Source organism: Pseudophryne corroboree (genome assembly GCF_028390025.1).
Source record: "Pseudophryne corroboree isolate aPseCor3 chromosome 3 unlocalized genomic scaffold, aPseCor3.hap2 SUPER_3_unloc_20, whole genome shotgun sequence".
NCBI classification, from domain to species: domain Eukaryota; kingdom Metazoa; phylum Chordata; class Amphibia; order Anura; family Myobatrachidae; genus Pseudophryne; species Pseudophryne corroboree.
In genome coordinates this window covers 308,216-324,845 of record NW_026967509.1, presented here as the reverse complement: position 1 = coordinate 324,845, position 16,630 = coordinate 308,216, and the positions used below count along the sequence as shown (strand labels likewise).

The following is a 16,630-nucleotide window of genomic DNA, read 5'->3' as shown; positions in this document are numbered from 1 at the left end:
GTATTGAGGTCATTAGTACCACAGCGTTGGTTTCTTGACCTCATTGTCCTAGACTTCTGATCATTGTGATCTATGCACTTCTTGTGTTCCTTCTAAGAGCACTGTTCAGAAATCTGCACTTTATCTTCTCTCCCCAATGTATGGAGGCAGCGCTGATATTCTATGGGATACGCTGATTCCTCTACTGGTTACTGTTGTCATAGTCCTTCCTAAAAAGGCTCTTGTTCTCCTGATAGAGTCAATGAGTCCAGACCAGAATTGGTGATTTTCTTCTATTTTTTTTATATATAAAGTTTTTTTTGTTTTTAAATTGCGTTGTGTTTTTCTTGTTCAATTAATGGTTGTTAATGCATATGTAATATATTTTTGTAAAAATCAGAGGGTCAGTGAGACGTTATGGAGCCAATTTATCATTTATTATTTGCTGCTAATTCCCACGAAACTACTGGATCACCGAAATGTAAGAAGGGACTGAAGCGGGTATCTCCCATACCTTCATAAATGGACATCTCCAGGCAAGGGTCAGGTAAGTTTATTATTTATATACAACAACCCTAATTCACCTACAAGTAAAAAAAACAAACCACAGAACATTGGAATGGACATATTTTATTTAAAACCAACAAATGATAAAACTATTTAATTACACAGAGAGACCCTTCCACCCCCCCCCCCTTGTAATATCAATCCCACTATTCAAATGCGCTGTCAAAATGGGACATAGCCAAAATTACACTGGAAATCTTTTGCTTTTAAACGACTTTATTTTATATCTTTAATACACAGATTTTTGCCTATATTTTAAACTTACTAAATACTTTACTCTGCACAACAAACTATCGGGTCATTCAGACCCAGCCACAATAGTGGCCCGCAGCAGTTTACCCGGTGGTGGCAAAATGCACATGCGCAGCGGCCACACATATTGCGGTCGCATCTCTAAGGGGTGAATGCAGGCGGGCCTCATATCTCATCTTTTCCAAGTTACTACAAATGATATGAGATCGGTAGCAGCACTACTTTCAGGATTATTACACAGAACACACATAAAGGCTGACACAGCAAATAACAGTAACACACACAAGGGATTAATTAGAAATAAGGAAGCATAATCATCATTAAGTCTAATTATCAACTGGTTCTGTGCAGGACACATACACCTCGTTACTGCCTCCAGCAGCCCCTGGTACTGCACTGCAGCCATACACCCTATCTCCCCCCACTGCTGTCACCTGCCCTGTCTCCTCCCACTACTGCCACCACCGTCTCCTCCCAGTAATGACACCCACCCTGTCTCCCTCCCACTACTGCCACAGTGTCTCTCCCCCTACTGCCAGTCGTGGCTCGCCCCTACCGTCTCCCCCCCTACTGCCATCCGCCCTGTCTCCCCCCACTACTGCCATCCGCCCCGTATCCCCCCCACTACTGCCACCCGACGTCTCCCTCTACTGCCATCTGCCCCATATCCCCCCCACTACTGCCACCCGCCCCATCTCCTCCCAGTACTTCCAAAGCCCCATCTTCCTCCACTACTGCCACCCACAGTCTTCCCCCCACTACTGCCAGCCACTGTGTCTCCCCCTGACACCTCAGCACCGCTTGAGGACAATATTACCCACTGACAATGCCTTCGGCAGGCCCCACTACAGCAATAGTGCCACCACTCTGTCTCCCCCCTGACATCTCAGCACTGCTTGGGGATTCTTGGTATTGCTGGTAACAGTCCTTCATCTCCATATGGAAGTAAGCAGGGCAGTAAGGAGGCAGAAGCTGCTTCTGGTACCATGGACCCTGGTCATTTAGGGCTGGGAGAGTCAGAAAGATTATCACCATCTTACAGGTAGCCGGTGAAGGGAGCAGAGAATGGGTGTTATGTGGCAGGAACAGGTTGGTTAGGTAACAGCCTGGCTGCTGCATTCTGTAAAAGCTACAAGCGGTGCAATTCTTTTGCTGGGAGACCCAGGTAGAGGACATTACAGTAGTCTATGTGTGATGATGCAATGCATGTATGACTGTAGGTAGATCTTCTGAGGGAAATAAGTGCTGGAGTCTGGCTATGTTCCTCAGATGAGGATCTGATTGTGGCTGATACCTGATGTCTAAGTGTCACTCCATAATCCAGGACACCAAGATTCCGCACATGATCAGCATTTTGTAACTCTGAAGATCCAAGCACAAGTCTAGTTGGTTTGCAAAGCTGAGCTGTAGCCCTGCCCTTTGTTGGTGAGCTTCTATCATAAGGACGATTCACCAGGTTTGAGTCACAGCGAACTGGCATCACCCACACCTGGAGCTCAGCTAGACATTAAGGATTGGTATTGGGTTCTCAGTACTTGGAGCAAAAGACAGGTCATCTACATAGCAGTGGTAGATGAGGGCATGCCATCTGATTATTTCACCCTGCAGGAGCATGTATATTGCAAAAAGCATAGGAGATAGGAAAAGAAACTTGAAGAGCAACGCATGGCAATGATAAGTATACTCCAGAAGATTAACATGGCTTCTCACCTGTGTGACTTCTCTGGTGTGTAACAAGTTGTGATTTCTGTGCAAAACATTTCCCACACTTAGAACATGGAAATGGCTTCTCACCTGTGTGACTTCTCTGGTGTGTAACAAGTTGTGATTTCTGTGCAAAACATTTCCCACACTTAGAACATGGAAATGGCTTCTCACCTGTGTGACTTCTCTGGTGTGTAACAAGTTGTGATTTCTGTGTAAAACATTTCCCACACTCAGAACATGAAAATGGCTTCTCACCTGTGTGACTTCTGTGATGTGTAACAAGAACTGATTTGTGTGCAAAACCTTTCCCACACTCAGAACATGGAAATGGCTTCTCACCTGTGTGACTTCTGTGATGTATAAAAAGAGCTGATTTGCGTGCAAAACCTTTCCCACACTCAAAACATGGAAATGGCTTCTCACCTGTGTGACTTTGCTGATGTCTAACAAGATGTGATTTCATTGTAAAACATTTCCCACACTCGGAGCAAGAAAATGGCTTCGCACCTGTGTGACTTCTGCGATGTATAACAAGGTGTGATTTCCGGGCAAAACATTTCCCACACTCAGAGCAAGAAAATGGCTTCTCACCTGTGTGACTTCTGTGATGTATAACAAGTTGTGATTTCCGTGTAAAACATTTCCCACACTCAGAGCAAGAAATTGGATTCTCACCTGTGTGACTTCTGTTATGACTAACAAGATCTGATTTCTGTGCAAAACATTTCCCGCACTCAGGACATGGAAATGGCCTTTCACCTGTGTGACTTCGCTGATGTGTAACAAGTTGTGATTTCCGTGTAAAACATTTCCCGCACTCAGAGCAAGAAATTGGATTCTCACCTGTGTGACTTCTGTTATGACTAACAAGATCTGATTTCTGTGCAAAACATTTCCCACACTCAGGACATGGAAATGGCCTTTCACCTGTGTGACTTCGCTGATGTTTAATAAGTTGTGATTTCTGGGTAAAACATTTCCCACACTCAGAACATGGAAATGGCTTCTCACCTGTGTGACTTCGCTGATGTGTAATAAGTTGTGATTTCCATGCAAAACATTTCCCACACTCAGAACATGGAAATGGCCTCTCACCTGTGTGACTTTGCTGATGTGTAACAAGTTGTGATTTCCGTGCAAAATATTTCCCACACTCAGAACATGGGAATGGTGATGTACCTGTGTGACTTCTCTTATGTGCATCAAGAGTTGATTTGTATGCAAAACATTTCCCACACTCAGAACAGGAATATGGTTTCTCACCTGTATGTATTCTCTTATGTATTACAAGAAGTGATTTGTATGTAAAACATTTTCCACACTCAGAACATGGAAATGGAGTCTCACCTGCCTTACCTGTGTGTGGGTTAATAGGCTTTGTGTTCTGTATAAAACATTTGGCATCTATAGAACAGGGAAACACTGTATCTACTCTCAGAGCTGTAACAGATGCACCAATATCAGAGTGACCAGGAGAACATTTCCCAGGATCAGAGGGACCAGCTGATAGAGCTGGATGTATAATTAGGGTAATGGGGTTAGCTCCTGGAGAATCCTGTCTGCTGTCATTATCTTTTATGTCACAATCCGGGGATAACATTAGATGTCCTTCTGAGATATTCCTGCTTGTGTGTCCATCTGCTGGAAATAAAATATATTATGGAAATGTGACATTTTCTGTAACAATATTAATCTTGTAAACAATAGGAGAAGACGACTCTCTGGGACACTTAATTGTAAATGTGTGTGTGTATTAAAACACAACTTTTAATGAAGGCTTTATAATATTGTGTCTCAGACGATCATTGTGTCCACCCTCCTGAGAACACTCACAATAACAAATGTAATATTATAATAAGACTTAGATATATCTCTCTCTTGTACTGGTAACTAACCATGAAGTATAAATGGAGATGTAGTCACTCGCCATGTCCTATGTCAGCACCAATGTAAAACAATGGATGGGGAACATATCGTTTGAATTGGAGATTCTAGATGAACAATAACATCAGTCATATGAGCTGATGGATCAGAGAAATGTCTCCTAACGTTACTCCTGGAAGCATTGGTAAGGTAGTATTCCTTTATGTGTGTGCTCATACGCTGGTAAGCCTGTACATGTGTTACTCACCCTTATATAAGGTATATTGCTACAGCAGAGTAGGTGTGGAACAAGGTATTTTATATGCAATACACCATGTAATCATCATCTGCTAGGTTATAATACCCTGTTACACCCCCATCATCAGTGTCTTACCTCTATTCTCTCAATAGTAATAAGGATGATGTGTGTATGGTAAGTATGATACAGAGAATTACATATCAGAATCTATACAGCTGCCGCCATACTTCTGCTTCTCATACGTGTGCTACTGGCAGCAGTGAACATCTGAGTGAGAGTGCAGGGAAGACAGCAGAGTCTGATGAGAAAGAGATTGGATCTGCCTTTGCAGGAATGTACCACACCTGTCACCCCTGTTAGTATATAAAATAATAAATAAGAGGAGCGTGGTCCATCCAGATGTGTTTTCTGGACCTCTCCTCACTAAGTGGCTTCTTATCTACCCTATCTGATAGCTCTCAGTCGCCGCTGGGACCAAGACCCAATCTAATAAGTCCACTACTCCTACTGCCCTAAAGCCACTCGCTCCGCTCACCGTTCACTGCCGCAGCCTAGTGACGCAGCTGAAGCCATAGGCCGTATTCTGGGGCTAAGTGTGCCCAGTCTTTCCTGCACGCTCCGGATACCTGACTTGGAGGCGCTTTTTCCTCAGGTGGGAGTACTGGCTCTTCCGCTACTGCTGGGGACAGAACGGGCTGCGCACAGTCACCGGAGCCCGGCAGTGATATTGGAAAGTGAGGTGATGATCAAGCACTCTTGCTCCATTGCCCTTTCTCCGAATTCCACTAGTCAATCTGCTAAGGTATCCATGTCGCCCCCCCCCCCCCGGGACGTTGGACCTCCGGCCCTGCTAGGTATGAAACATGGCTGCTGCTAGTAGAGATGGTGGGGATTGTGAGTCTCAACGGTTCTGTACGAAGGTCCACTGGTAGACCGCCCTCTTCGATGCCAACACCCTTAGCACTCTCTACCTCCACCCGGCGGAACTCCTGCGCTGCAGTTACTCCTCTCCTAACTCTGCTTCTTCAGTCAGGTGACCGAAAAGCCACCTGGGATTATCCCACCGCTATGCCAGCAATTCCTGTGATCGGATGGTTCTGTATGAAAGCCATTGCCCTGCCTTGCATCCCGCCCCAGTCACAGAATGGATGTTTAGGTCACACGGGATCTGGCCAAATAGAGGATTCCCACTTACCATGAGTAACCGCCTACTACTGACTCAATGACGAATCACCACTAGTCGCTGGACTTGGCCTCTGCACGGTAGCAGGTGGGAGGCGGAGCTTGGAGATGCTGAGTGCACCCTGGACAGCCGGAAAACAGAACTATGGAATAGCACTGCAGGTCACTAGATGAAGCGTCTTGAGGCAGATGATTATTCACCCAGTCTTAAAAAAGACTCTTCCCTATTGCTAGGGGCAACTGCAATACAGCAAGATGTTTACAGCAGCGTGAAAATGGTATAATAGCTCTGGAGGCTCACAGGCCTCCTCTTTTTATCTTACTCCAATACACATACCACAGAGGGTAAGTCCACCGTGCTGATCTCAACCAATCATTGTTTATCCATGTGATGTGCATGCCTTGGCCACATGCACAGCTATCATTTTCCTCTATGGATGGTGGGGATAGTCACTCTCCTTTGACCGGCCCATCCTGGAGGGTTGGTATCCGCCCTGGTGACGTTCAGTCTAGACTGGGGGAAGTTTTCCCATCTAAACTACTTCCAGGAATCTGCCCAGGTACCCAGCTCATCATCTCCAGCCTAAACTTGGGCTCAAGAGATGGGCAGCCTAGATCCCCGATCAAGGTTTCCTGCCCACCGAGAGTTATCCCTATGGAGCTCCAGAAAACCGGCTTGTTTTAAAGCTGGGCTGCTCCTCTCTCTCCCCATGATACTTCCATGTGGGAGGCAAGAGAGGAAGGAATTCCATTTTGGGGGAAAAGTACTGGGGGAATCCAACAGCCTACACCAGGAATGTCTTTTTGGAGCCGAAATTGACGTCAGACACAACCCCGCAAATGCCTGCGTTTTTCCAAACACAACCAGAAAACGGTCAGTTGCCACCCACAAACGTCCTCTTCCTGTCACTCACCTTGTGACCGCCGTTGCAAATGGATTCTTCGTTAAATCCATCGCTCAGCAATGATTCGCTTTGTACCCGTACGACATGCCTGCGTATTGCGGTGCATACGCATGCGCAGTAGTAATGTGTCCGCGTTCGCTGCAAAAAACTGCAGCGAGCGATCAACTCGGAATGAACCCCTAAATCCAGTCTGGGGCTTCTATTATAGCAGCACCATAAACCCATTACATATATAAAATGTGTATAACGTGCTCTATCTGCTGCAATGTGTATAACATTCTCTACCTGCTGCAATGTGTATAACGTGCTCTACCTGCTGCAATGTGTATAACGTGCTCTATCTGCTGCAATGTGTATAACGTGCTCTACCTGCTGCAATGTGTATAACGTGCTCTATCTGCTGCAATGTGTATAACGTGCTCTACCTGCTGCAATGTGTATAACGTGCTCTACCTGCTGAAATGTGTATAACGTGCTCTACCTGGTGCAATGTGTATAACGTGCTCTACCTGCTGCAATGTGTGTAACGTGCTCTACCTGCTGCAATGTGTATAACGAGCTCTACCTGGCGCAAAGTGTATAACGAGCTCTACCTGGCGCAAAGTGTATAACGAGCTCTACCTGGCGCAAAGTGTATAACGAGCTCTACCTGGCGCAAAGTGTATAACATTCTCTACCTGCTGCAATGTGTATAACGTGCTCTACCTGCTGCAATGTGTATAACGTGCTCTACCTGCTGCAATGTGTATAACGTGCTCTATCTGCTGCAATGTGTATAACATTCTCTACCTGGCGCAATGTGTATAACGTGCTCTACCTGGCGCAAAGTGTGTAACTTGCTCTACCTAGCGCAATGTGTATAACGTGCTCTACCTGGCGCAATGTGTATAACGTGCTCTACCTGGCGCAATGTGTATAACGTGCTCTACCTGCTGCAATGTGTATAACGTGCTCTACCTGCTGCAATGTGTATAACGTGCTCTACCTGCTGCAATGTGTATAACGTGCTCTATCTGCTGCAATGTGTATAACGTGCTCTACCTGCTGCAATGTGTATAACGTGCTCTACCTGCTGAAATGTGTATAACGTGCTCTACCTGGTGCAATGTGTATAACGTGCTCTACCTGCTGCAATGTGTGTAACGTGCTCTACCTGCTGCAATGTGTATAACGAGCTCTACCTGGCGCAAAGTGTATAACGAGCTCTACCTGGCGCAAAGTGTATAACGAGCTCTACCTGGCGCAAAGTGTATAACGAGCTCTACCTGGCGCAAAGTGTATAACATTCTCTACCTGCTGCAATGTGTATAACGTGCTCTACCTGCTGCAATGTGTATAACGTGCTCTACCTGCTGCAATGTGTATAACGTGCTCTATCTGCTGCAATGTGTATAACATTCTCTACCTGGCGCAATGTGTATAACGTGCTCTACCTGGCGCAAAGTGTGTAACTTGCTCTACCTAGCGCAATGTGTATAACGTGCTCTACCTGGCGCAATGTGTATAACGTGCTCTACCTGGCGCAATGTGTATAACGTGCTCTACCTGGCGCAATGTGTATAACATGCACTACCTGCTGCAATGTGTATAATACGCTCTACCTGGTACAATGTGTATAACGTGCTCTACCTGGTGCAATGTGTATAACGTGCTCTACCTGGTGCAATGTGTATAACTTGCTCTACCTGGCACAATGTGTATAACGTGCACTACCTGCTGCAATGTGTATAATGCACTCTACCTGGAGCAATGTGTATAACGTGCTCTAGCTGGCGCAATGTGTATAACGTGCTCTACCTGGCGCAATGTGTATAACGTGCACTACCTGCTGCAATGTGTGTAATGCACTCTACCTGGTGCAATGTGTGTAATGCACTCCACCTGGTGCAATGTGTATAACGCGCTCTGCCTGGTGCAATGTGTATAATGAGCTCTACCTGGTGCAATGTGTATAACGAGCTCTACCTGCTGCAATGTGTATAACGTGCTCTACCTGCTGCAATGTGTATAACATGCTCTACCTGCTGCAATGTGTATAATTTACTCTACCTGGTGCAATGTGTATAACGTGCTCTACCTGCTGCAATGTGTATAACGTGCTCTACATGGCGCAATGTGTATAACATGCTCTACCTGCTGCAATGTGTATAATGCACTCTACCTGCTGCAATGTGTATAACGTGCTCTACCTGGTGCAATGTGTATAAGGTGTTCTACCTGGCGCAATGTGTATAACGTGCTCTACCTGGGGCAATGTGTATAACGTGCTCTACCTGGTGCAATGTGTATAACGTGCTCTACCTGGTGCAATGTGTATAACGTGCTCTACCTGCTGCAATGTGTATAACGTGCTCTACCTGGTGCAATGTGTATAACGCGCTCTACCTGGTGCAATGTGTATAACGCGCTCTACCTGGTGCAATGTGTATAAGCAGCACTACTGAGTGGTGCAATGTGTATAACGTGCTCTACCTGGTGCAATGTGTATAACGCACTCTACCTGGTGCAATGTGTATAAGCAGCACTACTGAGTGGTGCAATGTGAATTGGCACTATGATGTGGCCACGCCCCTTCTCCACAAACTCATGCTCCTAAATTTTTGCATTACACTATGGGAGGGGGAGCACCAATTCACTTTCTGACAAAATGTCTAGTTACATTTCTGGTGCAAAGTGTCCAGTATAGCTACACAGCCCAGCAGCACTGTCACCCCCTCCCTCCCCCTTGCAGCACTGTCACCCCCTCCCTCTCCCTTGCTGCACTGTCACCCCCTCCCTCTCCCTTGCTGCACTGTCACCCCCTCCCTCCCCCTTGCAGTACTGTCACCCCCTCCCTCCCCCTTGCAGCACGGTCACCCTCCCTCCCCCTTGCAGCACTGTCACCCCCTCCCTCCCCCTTGCAGCACTGTCACCCCCTCCCTCTCCCTTGCTGCACTGTCACCCCCTCCCTCTCCCTTGCTGCACTGTCACCCCCTCCCTCCCCCTTGCAGTACTGTCACCCCCTCCCTCCCCCTTGCAGCACTGTCACCCCCTCCCTCTCCCTTGCTGCACTGTCACCCCCTCCCTCTCCCTTGCTGCACTGTCACCCCCTCCCTCCCCCTTGCAGTACTGTCACCCCCTCCCTCCCACTTGCAGCACTGTCACCATCCCTCCTCCTTGCAGCACTGTCACCCCCTCCCTCCCCCTTGCAGCACTGTGACCCCCTCCCTCTCCCTTGCAGCACTGTCACCCCCTCCCTCCCCCTTGCAGCACTGTCACCCTCCCTCCCCCTTGCAGCACTGTCACCCTCCCTCCCCCTTGCAGCACTTTTGTAGTGTCCAAATCAAGTCTGAGTTTTCATATTTAAATCATTAATAATAACCTTAATTCCAATGGAACCCAGAAGGGGACAGGTAGGACCCCAATTTTGAAAAGTGAGGGGTCCCTGGGACCCACTTTTTTTGGGATCATTGCGATCACTCCCTGGAGCGCTGAGGTGCCAGGTGTATAGCTCCTGGACCCCAGCGCCCTACTACTACCTGCCGCATAGGGAGGGGGGGTTTCCCTCACTGCCGCGGTCGCCGGAAAGGTCTATACATTTTAAAGATGGCACCTAGCGCCAGTATACACCACCGTTCAAAAGTTTGGGGTCATCCAATTTTGTGTTTTCCATGAAAACTCACTTATTTAGCAAATGAGTTGCACAATGAATAGAACATATAGTCAAGACATTGCAAAGGTTAAAAATAATTATTTTTATTTGAAATAATAATTTTCTCCTTCAAACTTTGTTCCTTTGCAGCAATTACAGCATTGCAGACCTTTGGCATTGTAGCTGTTAATTTGTTGAGGTATCTGAAGAAATTTCACCCCACGCTTCCTGAAGCTCCTCCCACAAGTTGGATTGGCTTGATGGGCACTTCTTGCGTACCATATGGTCAAGCTGCTCCCACAACAGCTCAGTGGGGTTGAGATCTGGTGACTGCGCTGGCCACTCCATTACAGACAGAATACCAGCTGCCGGCTTCTTCCATAAATAGGTCTTGCATAATTTGGAGGTGTGCTTTGGGTCATTGTCCTGTTGTAGGAGGAAACTGGCTCCAATCAAGCGCTGTCCACAGGGTATGGCATGGCGTTGCAAAATGGAGTGATAGCCTTCCTTACTCAAAATCCCTTTTACCTTGTACAAATCTCCCACTTTACCGGACCATCACATTACCTCCACCATGCTTGACAGATGGCGTCAGGCACTCTTCCAGCATCTTTTCACTTGTTCTGCGTCTCACAAATGTTCTTCTGTGTGATCCAAACAATTTGATTCGTCTATCCATAAGACTTTTTTCCTATCTTCCTCTGTCCAATGTCTGTGTTCTTTTGCCCATATTAATCTTTTCCTTTTATTGGCCAGTCCTTTTACTGCCCATATTAATATTTTCCTTTTATTGGCATTTTCTTTGCCACTCTGCCTAGAAGGCCAGCATCCCAGAGCCGCCTCTTCACTGTAAACATTGACAATGGCGTTTTGTGGGTACCATTTAATGAAGCAGTTAGGACCTGTGAGGCATCTGCTGCCAGTTGAGGACCTGTGAGGCGTCTATTTCTCAAACTAGAGACTCTAATGTACTTGTCTTCTTGCTCAGTTGTGCACCGGGGCCTCCCACTTCTCTTTCTACTCTGGTTAGAGCCTGTTTGTGCTGTTCCCTGAAGGGAGTAGTACACACAGTTGTAGGAAATGTTCAGTTTCTGAGCAAGTTCTCGCATGGAATAGCCTTCATTTCTAAGAACAAGCAAAGACTGTCGAGTTTCACATGAAAGGTCTCTTTTTCTTGCCACTTTCAGAGTATAATCGAACCCACAAATGTGATGCTCCAGACACTCAACTAACTCAAAGATAGTCCAGTGTTATAGCTTCTCTAACGAGCAAACCCATTTTCAGCTGTGCTAACATAACTGCACAAGGGCTTTCTAATCATCCATTAGTCTTCTACCGCAATTAGCAAACACAATGTACCATTAGAACACTGGAGTGATGGTTGCTGGAAATGGGCCTCTATACACCAATGTAGATATTCCATTTAAAACCAGACGTTTGCAGCTAGTACAGTCATTTACCACATCAACAATGTAAAGAGTGTATTTCTGATTGTTTTAATGTTATCTTCATTGAAAAGAAAAGTGCTTTTCCTTATAAAATAAATGTCTAAGTGACCCCAAGCTTTTGAACAGTAGTGTATGATCTGGTGCATCTGAAGATGTGAACCGGACCACTAGCTCAGGAGATCCAATTGAAATGTTCTGGCATGGAACCTTCAGTACTGTATCGCCTCGTATGAGGCTAACATCTTTCCCAACAATCTTATGCAAAGATGGATGGAGACCCGATTCAGTCGTATAACTGCTCGGACCACATCCTGGAGCGTCCTTGCCTTGTCCTCTGGGAGGAACACTTTCTGAGCCACTGTATCCAGAAACATTCCCAGGAACTGGAGCTACTGAGTAGGCTCCTGTTACTGGGAATGTTTCTCAGAAGTAGGGACTTCGTAAATTGAGGATCCACCCATGATGTGACAGAAGCTGAATAGTGCGGCCTATATTGAGCAATAGAAGCTCACTGGATCTCGCTTTTTATCAAGAGATCATCTAGGTAAGGGACAATATTGATCCCTTGGACTCGGAGCTGGAACATCATCTCCACCATCACCTTTGTGAAGACCCTTGGAGCTGTGGTCAGGCCAAAGGGTGGCACCTGGAACTTGTAGCGACCGTTCAACAGGGCAAACCGTAGGTAAGCCTGGTGAGACGGCCATATCAGTAAATGGAGATGAGCATCATTTATATCAAACAAAACCATGAACTCCTGTTCTTCCAAACCCGGAATCACTGCTCGCAAGGATTCCATCTTGAACTTGAAAAACCTTTAGTGAAGGATTCAAGGATTTTAGATTCAAAATGGCCCTTAGCGAACCGTCCGGTTTTGGTACCACAAACAGGTTGGAGTAGTAACCCTTTCCCTGTTGTTGTAGTGGCACTGGAACAATGACTTGGGACTGGGCCAGCTTTAGGATGGCCTGTTGCAGCGTAACTCGTGTATCCTCCAAAACTAGTAAACTTGATTAGAAAAATCGTTGGGGAGCAGCACTGCTGAACTCCAGCTTGTAGCCAAGAAATTAGGTCCTTTACCCAGGCATCCTGGCAGGAGCTTTCCCAGATGCGGCTGAAGTGACGCATGTCGGTGTCCGGAGCCTTAACTCCGGTGCGGTATCCTTGGTGATGCGATCCCGGTGGTTGGCGCAGTTGCGGTGGCGCGGAGCTGCTTGCAGTGGGTCCTTGGGCACATGTGCGGCTTCCGGAGGTCAGGGTCCGGTGACCCAGATGCTGCGGCGGGTAGTTGCTGCAGCAGAGCCCTCTGGTGGTGAATCTGTCTCAGGAAATCAAGGCCGGAGCTGGGTTAGCTTAAGTGCTGCACCTGAGAATGTCCCCAGTGCTGGGGGTGGCCATGTTGGAGACTTGAGATCTGCCAATTGAATCCACACTCTGTATCCAGCCAATCCAGTGTAGTCTTCCCTTATAAAAGGGAGGCTGGCTCAGGGAGAGAGAATGCCAGTGCTTCAAGTTACTTTCCTGTGAAAGGTGCTCCAGCTCTGTGCTCCCAGGCTGCTCCTGGTTCTGGTTGCCATCATCTGTCATGACCTATCACTGCTGCAGCCCTGGCGTTTAACCCATCGCCACTCGTGGAGGCGCTCACGGGGCTCCCGATCGTAAAGGAGCTTCGGGTGCTAAACATTGGTTCCTGCGAGCGTCTCGCAAGCTCAAGCCACAGTCTTTGCTTCTTCCAGATCTGAGTTCTTCAGCCGCTGTTGTTTCCAAGCCCAAGCCAGTCTTCATTTCTTCAAAGTCAGAGTTTCTCAGCCTCATCTACCAGTCACAAGCCACAGTCTTCCACTTCTTCAAAAACCCAGTCTCCTTCAGCCTTCTCTACCAACCGCAAACCACAGTCTTCGCAATACCGGTGATCTTGAGCTCCATTCCTCAACTTGTTTAATCATAGACTTCAGTTCATTATTCCATGTATTTCAATTCCTCAAGTATCGGTGTACAGTTGTTTGTTCATTAAACACACAGTTATCCTTCTACAGAGTTCTCATTCTCCAGCCAACTCTAACACCCACTAGTCCTCCACTTCATGAGGAAAAACTACATTCAACCTCCTTGTCTACTTCCTACACAGTAAGCTGTCCTCCCAGCCCAAGTTTGATTGTCGGAACCCCAATCTCCGCCGAGCATGACAACACAGTCGAAATCCCACCTCGAGATCCCCTCAGGGTGGGGGGGCACCATCATGCTGAGGCCCTAGTGGAAGCTGAACTGGTGCTTTGTTCCCGAGAACCTGCGACGGCTGGTTTTCTTGTCTTGCCTCTGGTGCCTTCCACCGTGTTTGAGGTGCCTCCGGCTCTTGATCTGAACCTGGCAGTCCGAAAGGGGTAGGAACACCTAGCCAGTGGGGCCCCAGAAGGCAGAAAACTGGATTTACCTGCAGTAACCTTTGAAATCCATGTATCCAACTCAACCCCGAATAGCCACTCCCCTGAGAAAGGAAGATACTCCACACTGCGCTTAGAAACTGCGTCCGCTATCCACTGATGCAGCCACAAAGTTCTGCGTGCCGACAATGCCATGGCAGTAGTCCTAGCGTTAATAGCGCCTATCCCCTTGAGAGAGTCACTCAGGACGCGTGCATTGTCCTGATTGTGTTTTATGAGAGTCACCAGGGACGTATCTCCAGCAAGGCTTTCTTGAATTCGAGTCGCCCATGTATGAATGGCATGTGTCATCCGGCAACCCGCTATCACAGGTCTTTGTGATACACCAGCCGCTGTGTAAATAGACTTTAATGTAGTCTCTATTTTCCTATCCCCAGGGTCCTTTAATGCAGAGGAGCCAGGGACTGGTAATACCACTTTTTTTGATAGGAGACTGATACGTCTACTGCCGGGGAATCTTCCCAGTTTTACCTGCCTTCTGGAGTAAATGGGAAAGTGTGCAGAAACCGATTTGTCACCTGGTATTTTTTCATCAGGATTTTTCCAGGTTAACTTAAACATGTCATCTAGTTCTTTAGAATCAGGGAAAGTGACACTAGTTTCTTTTTCTGTGCTAAGAAAAATGACTGCTGTACTGCAGCGTCTTCCAAAGGGACTTTTATCACATCCCTGATAGTAAGTATAAGGGAATTAATACCCTGTGCAGAAGGTGAGTCCTCTGTAATAGGATCCCATTCCTCCCACTCCTCCTGTACCTCGTCCTCAGATTCTGAGAGTAAATCAGGCAGCCCACGCTTATGTGGCCCTGAACTAGGGAGGGGGGGCTGTTTATCATCTGCCCTTGCAGCTAGGTCTGCTACAGCCTGCTGCCGTTGTTGTGTCTTTTGATTATTAGCAGTGAGCTGGGATGACATGTCTGCCATCATGGTTTTTATGGCACTGAGCCAGGATGGCTCCTGACCCTCCCCCCAGTCTCCTCACTAACTTGAGTGGACTGACTGCATTGTTCACATGAGAGGGAACCAGCCTCAGAGGGAGAGAATCTGGTGTGACATACACTGTATAATTGGTTTTACCATTTACAGTATACAAACACACAAACGTGTATATATAGCAAAGCCTGCCCTTACTGTATGTGAGAAGGAGACACAGAAAGAGGAACAGCACACCCAGGCCCAGCAGACTCAGTGAGACTGCAGGCTGTCTGTATCACGGTGTAACACCGGAGTTCTTGTCCTTTTCAGAAGCGTGTATAATAGCGTCTCTCCCCCATATTGACACCCATGTACCAGTTTCCTGTGTATCCCGAGTGTCTGCAGGAGCTGTGTGTACTTGCTGCTGCAGCTGTAAGCAGAGGAAGTGTGCCGCGACCAGTTGCAAGGTGTTCCGCGGAGCCAGGGCAGTTTCCTGCACCTTCAGAGTGAACTGTTGGCCCGGGCTCTTCTTAGAGGATCAGTCATGCTCCGCTCGTGACGTATGCCTTGAAGATGCGGTGGTGTGATATCATAGGTCACGGCCGACGCTTCTCACCACCCTGCCAGCCCACCCGCCTGCATACACATCTTTCCAGTTCCTGCCTGCATACACAGCTTTCCTTGTGCTCCCACATCCACACCTGCCCGACCACCCACTGCTCAGTATTCGCAGCACACCACTATGAACAATCCCCACCACGGAGGGACCTGGAGGAGGGCTAATATTTGTTTTTTCCCCTCATGTGGGGAACAATAGGATTTATGTGGGGAGAATAAGGATTTATGGGGGGAACAATGTGAATAATTTATGTGGGGAGCAACAGGATTTATGTAGGGAGCAATATGATTTATGTGGGGAGCAATGTGATTGTTTTTTCTGTGTAGACCAATGTATGTGTGGAATTTTTTTACTATGAGGGCCAATGTGTGTTTTTTGTTTTTTTCTGTGGGGAACTGATGGTGTGCTTTGGCAATTTTAAAATATTGTTCGGTGTGCCGCAAGTAAAAAAAGGTTGAAAATCACTGCCGTAGAGGATGCTGGGGCACTTTTCATGACCATGGTGTATAGACGGTTCCGCAGGAGCCATGGGCACTCTTAAGACTTTTCAATGGGTGTGAACCGGCTCCTCCGTCTCTGCCCCTCCTCCAGACCACAGTTGTAGGAACTGTGCCCAGGGAGACTGACATTTCGAGGAAAGGAATTACTAGTGGTGAGATATCTACCAACTCACACCCTCAACCATGCCGCACACATGGCATTCAACATAACACATGCCAATAGGCATGAACCAATTACAGCAAAAAGCTGAAACTAACAAAACACAACTTGTGTAACTCTAATAACAAAACTGCAAGTAAAGTACGCACTGGGACGGGCACCTAGCATCCTCTACGGACTAGGAGAAAAGGATTTACCGGTAG

The 16,630-nt window shown here is 47.2% G+C and overlaps 1 protein-coding gene across 1 annotated transcript in view; it reads right to left on the bottom strand.

The window, feature by feature from the left end:
- The window catches only part of LOC134983660 (uncharacterized), a 211,576-nt gene that overhangs the window by 126,579 nt on the left and 68,367 nt on the right, over window positions 1–16,630 (bottom strand). The window contains exon 5 of the mRNA XM_063949327.1: window positions 2,497–3,781. Within this exon, the coding sequence (XP_063805397.1) occupies window positions 2,497–3,781 (1,285 nt within the window). The remainder of the gene's footprint in view (window positions 1–2,496; window positions 3,782–16,630) is intronic.